Consider the following 5,773-nt stretch of genomic DNA (forward strand, 5'->3'; position numbering starts at 1 on the left):
AGTAATGGAGAGAGAAATTAAGAATAGTGGGAAATGTGTCAGATGGGTGCGAGTAAATGAAGGAAAGTGAATTTCATTTATGATTGATTAATGCCTTATGATGATATAATAAGAGCATGTTAGGATTAAGCGTTATTATTCTAAGATGATATCGAAAATAACGCATTAATCCTAGGAGGCAATTTGTTAGTCGAAAATAATTTGTTTCGAAAAAGGGAGCATTCGAAGAGTCAATAAGCATATGTCTTCGAAGAAAAGTCAACATCGAAAGAGAGCCCTTTGGGCAAAGAAGATCGAGCAAGACTTTGTAATGACCAGTCAACAAGCTTATCAATGGGCTGAATCGAAGGTCCCAAGGTTTGAGGGTTGCATTTGAATGTTGCCTTTTGTCCAGCAAAAGAAGCGGAAACAGTTACCTTTGAATTAATGAATGTAGGAGTTACACTTTAGAAATTACTCATACACACTCACATCCCAGCGAATTTCTGAGTCTGCTCTGAGTCAATTTTCTGTAGGATTCCTTCCACTTATTTTTACTTTTTATTTACATTTTTTGCAAACTTTACTTTCCTTACAAATTTATCTTTCAAGAAACATTTATTTTCCTTGTTCAATTTTATGTTTCAGTACTTTAATTTTAGTTTTAAAAGTCCTTTAATCTAAACGAAGGAATTTTATTGCTTTATTTAATTTCAATGTAAATCATTTTAAATTCAGTCAATTTATTTTCAAAGTCTTATTTTTTGTTTTCATATTTTCATAAGTTTTTGTCCGATCGAAAGGTCTTTGATGCACTTTGAAAAATTGGTACTCCCAAAGAGGAGTAGGTTTCGCCCCCAGACCATTAGATACCGAACCACTTTCGATTTGCTAAAAATTGACAAAATAATAACTAAGAATCGTTAGATGAAAATTTAGTCAAATCAATTAAATCATTTAACTGCTCTCAACTATCAAGTTCACATGAAATCGACTGCAGCTGAGTTTTCACCTTATTTCAATCAATCGATCAACTTGCATGTATCACTGTAAAATAGCACTAAAATGTAATTTGATTGACCCTTGAAGTCAAAATGAAGTTGATATCATTTGCTATTTTCATCGCATCAAATGAGATACCTTCTAATCCTCTTTTTGAAAATCCAGCACTGTAAATTCCATGTTCTCCTTTCCAATGATTTGGGTAATTTGGTTTTGGCATTCCGTTCTCATTGAATAGATTCTTGTAATCCTGCCAAAAATGTAACACAATTAATTACACAAATATATTTATTAAATACATTAATCCAAACAATAATGTTAGAAAGACAAAAAATAAAGTCAAAATTTATTTTTAATAAATATTAAATAAAAAAATTCTAATTGATTTTATTTTGTTTTTTTCTGTTATAAAATATTTTGGTAATTTAAAATTGAATTTGAGACTACTATACCGACTATCCATTGAATAGATTTGTTTCTTTAAGAAATACTATATTTTTTCCGAAATAAAAATACAAATATACGCACCTTAAGCCACTTCAGCACATTGGTTTTGTATCCAATAGCAAAGATGATTACATCAAAATGAGCATGTTGTCCATCAACAAATTTAACGACCTTACCTTCTTTGATACTTGAAATACCAGGATAAACCTAAATTTAATTCAAGACAAGAATAACTAATATTGTTAATTAGCAAATCAATTTATAAATTATAATTAATTAATTAAAAAGTATAAAAAATTAAATTTTACTTAAACAACATTAACTGACTTTAATGTTTAGATTATAACTTAATATTTAAGATTAAATATTTATAATTTGAAGTCTAAAATTTTAGATAAATAAAATAATTTTAAAAAATTGACTGATGTTAAAAAGTTGATTATCTAGCATTAAACAAGTATATATGTATTTATTACCTTCACTTTTTCCTTCTTAATTTTTTCTACACAACCAACATCAATGGTAGGAGTAGTACCACCTTTTATTTTGAGTGCAAAAGGTCCCTCATTTGGCCTCGTCAAACCATACTTAAACATATTCCCATACTTCAATTTGCTCATAAGAACCATCATCTTGTCCACTTTTTCCACCATAAAGTGTTTCAGCATCAACATACCCGCATACACCATTTCTTTAGTAAAATAATGTACCTGAATGAATAGCATACACTCATTATTAAATTTTGTTGGTTATTTTGAACTATATAGGATTCATATATTAGAACAGATACAATGCATGTAATTTGATTGCAAGCACAAGAATTTACATAATTAAGTAGCTCATGTATATTTTGATTTGATTTATTAACACTCTAATTTGCAAGAATTATAAAACTATCTTTTTTAGAGAACTAGACATATAAATAGTTATATATCTATCGGCAGAAAATCAATTTACCTGACTTCTGATGACAATAGAGGTATATGCACCCCAAATTGAAAGATCATAAGCAATTTCCATGCCAGAATTGCCACATCCAACAACCAAAACATTCTTCTTGTACATTTCTCTTCCATTCAAATACTTGCTACAATGCATGGACTCTCCTTGATAGCTCTCAAGCCCTTTAATGTTTGGGATGTACTCTTCACTATTCTCTCCGCTCGCAACCACCAGAAACTCTGCCTCATAGATCTCACTGGCACTAGAAGAGTTGTTGGTAACAAGGAGCCTCCACTTTCCACTGCTTTGGTCAATGAAAGCAGAGTCAACAGAGCAGTTGTAGTTGATGGCAATGCCGAAATGCACGATGTAAGAGTCAATGTAGCGCAAGAAATCAATTCTAGGGATAAATTTGGGAAAGTCAGAAGGAAAAGGATAATGTGGAAGGCTACAAAATTCTTTTCCTAAGTGTAGTTTCAAACGATCATAGGCTCTTTTTCTCCAAAGAGAAGCAGGACAATCATCTCTTTCAAGAACAATATTAGAGATTCTGAGTTTGTTGAGGCACCCTGCGGTTGCTATTCCAGCAGGTCCTGCACCTACAATCACAACTGGTACTTCAATAATCTGCATGCTTGATTGTTATAGTTAATAATTAATTTACTCTTGGTGTTTTTATAGTTTTATAAAGTTCTATTATTATTGAAAACATCCATGAGTTATTATGATCTTTTTATAGTTTTTTGTCTATTTTGTTGTAATTAATTATGGGGCAATGCGTATATTTTGGAGACAGTGTAACTGATTATTGGTTAGTCAAGTAATTTTTGGATAAGAATTATTTTTATTATCTAAAATTAAAAATCAGTTATAAAATTAAAATTAAAATATAAAATATATATTTAAAATATATGAAACATTATATATAGGTAATATATATAATATTTTTTAATTTTTATACATAACATTCTATACAATAAAAGTAATATATAATTTAAGATGATTTAATTAATATGTGTTTTAAGGTTATACATTTTAAAGTTATTATTAATAAAAAATTAATTTTTTTAACTTTAAAAAATGTTACACAAATATTTAAGAGCTTAAATTTTATTTTTTCATAAAAAAATTAATTAATAATTTAATATATATTTTTAGACTTAAACCTTAAAAAAATACTTAACCATGCAACATTTCTATCCGAAACACCTAGCTATTTGTTTATCCCCTCTCAAATACCTTTTTTCCGTCCCCTCCTTGATGCCTACTAAAGGAAGGGAAAGCATTGATTTTTTTTTTTAATTAGGAGTGAGATTCGAATTCGAGATTTTTAAGTGAAAATGAAGAGATTATGTCATTTGAGCTATAACTCGTTGGCAGCATTGATTGTTCTTTGGACTAAAGAGGAGTGATAATTAATATTAAATTTGAGAATGTCAATATCATTTTTTAATGTATGTATATTTAAGGGATAAGTATTATTTTGGTCCCTAATGTTTAGGGTCAGAATCGAAACCGTTCCCAACATAATTTTTTATTTAGAATCGTCCTTAACGTTTTATTTCGTATTAAAATCGTCATTTTAACTTTTTACAGAAGAAAATACCCTCCACCACCACCACCACCTCTCTTACTCTACCACCACCACCTCCCTTACTCCTATCAAATACTAATAATCACATTCAAGAACACCAACAATAACACATTATACAAATCCAAAAACAACAATATCAAATTCAACAACCAAATCAACACACATCAACAATGAAATCACAAAATAACAAATCAAAATTAGATCAGAAGTAGAAGCAGAAGCAGACCCAAAAGCAGAAGAAGTAGAAGTAGAAGCTCAAGTAAAAGCTCAAGCAGAAGCAAAAAGAAGATGCCAAAACAAGAAGCAGAAGCCAAAGCAAGAAGCAGAGGCTGAAGCAGAAACAGAGGCCGAAGCAAGAAGTAGAAGCGGGGAGGTGCAGCGGCGAGAACGTGACAGTGCAAAAGTAAAAGCTCTCTCCCTGGCTCGCGACGACGATGGCGACGGTGGCTCCAAACTTCGCCGGCGCCGTCCCCCTTCCCCCTTCCCCTTCCCCCCTCCCTCGCGTCCTTTCCCTTTCTCCCCTCCCCCTAGCGTCTTTTTTTTTATTTTATAATTTTTTTATTAGGATAAGGGTAATTCATATTGACTTTTTTTAATTTCTGTTTCTTTTTCACTGTTTTAATTTTTTTTTATTCTTCTTTACTCAAATTTCCATGACACTGTTTCACCCTCAATTCTCTTTCATTTATCTATATTCATTCATTAATATTCATTTTAAGCTAAACCATTTGAAAGATTAAATATATCATAATGTGTCGTATCATCATATTTCACATCTAATTTTACCCATATATGATTATTGTTACGTGGGTAACCGAAATAGCTGGATTGGACTTGAAGGGTTGGCCCAAACATTAATGAAAGGGGGTCTCCGACTTGGTTTGCACCTGGGAGCCGCCGTCCGAGTTGAGTATATAAAAGAGTAGGGGGTGGTACCTACAAAGAGACTCCGATGCCTAAGTTAGCAAGGGGGTAAGCAGGTTTTTAGAGTATTGGAACTTAGTGTTACCTGAGTGTATCAGTGTATTTATAGTGGTGATCCAATAACCACCGTTGGAGTAGTTCCACTTCTAAAGATGGATAACCATCTCTTTATCTTAGGGTTGTTGAGATATTACTTCTGAAAGTGGATGAGAGATTTTAGGGGGGCAGTTACTTATTTGAATAAGTGTTATCTGCCAGCTCATGTCGAGCCCGACCTCTTTGGGGAGGAGCCTATGTCGAGCCCGACCTCTTTCGATGAGGTCGGGTAAGTGGTGAAGGCCCATCTCTAGGTTGGGCCTTTTTGGCTTACTTGGATCCTGGACTACAGTATTGGGCCAGGGTATGAACAATGCCCCTACTCGAGTCCGATCTCTTGGCCATGAGTGGGATTCGAGTATTAATTGAACTTGGGTTCGATCAAGTCAGAAACTGATGTGATTTTAAAAACCGACGTGTTTTCAATTTTCTCTACCGTTGTGTCTAATCAAACATCGCGTCTGTTTGGGGTTTCGTATTTATGCGCGGGAGCAGTTACATTGGTAACGATGCATTTCTTTAATGATTGCGTTATTTTACCGTTGTTCCCCTGACATGTTTATAAATACTTTTCCATCTTCTTTCTTTGTTTTCTTTCATCTTCTCTTTGAAGTTTCTTGCCTACACCCTCATTCTTTCTAAAAAAAACCCTTTTGGTCTTTTCGTGCTCGGGTGCTTCGTTGTTTTCTGCCGTCGCGACTGTCTCTCTTTGATTTTACAGGAAAGGTTAGTTCTTATCTATCTTTTCTCTGTCATTTGTGTAGTGCTTTCTTTATTTCTGTTTGGTAC

General features: G+C 32.7%; 1 protein-coding gene across 1 annotated transcript; it reads right to left on the reverse strand.

Moving 5' to 3' along the window:
- Positions 1–230: 230 nt before the first annotated feature.
- On the reverse strand, positions 231–3,003 carry LOC130945408 (probable indole-3-pyruvate monooxygenase YUCCA11). Its single transcript, XM_057874128.1, has 5 exons — positions 2,386–3,003; positions 1,905–2,138; positions 1,510–1,635; positions 1,061–1,231; positions 231–416 (listed from the first exon to the last, which is right to left on the reverse strand). Exons 1-5 carry the CDS (start codon positions 3,001–3,003, stop codon positions 231–233), a joined length of 1,335 nt encoding a protein of 444 aa, XP_057730111.1.
- Positions 3,004–5,773: the final 2,770 nt, after the last annotated feature.

This window comes from Arachis stenosperma, chromosome 8 (genome assembly GCF_014773155.1).
Source record: "Arachis stenosperma cultivar V10309 chromosome 8, arast.V10309.gnm1.PFL2, whole genome shotgun sequence".
NCBI lineage: Eukaryota > Viridiplantae > Streptophyta > Magnoliopsida > Fabales > Fabaceae > Arachis > Arachis stenosperma.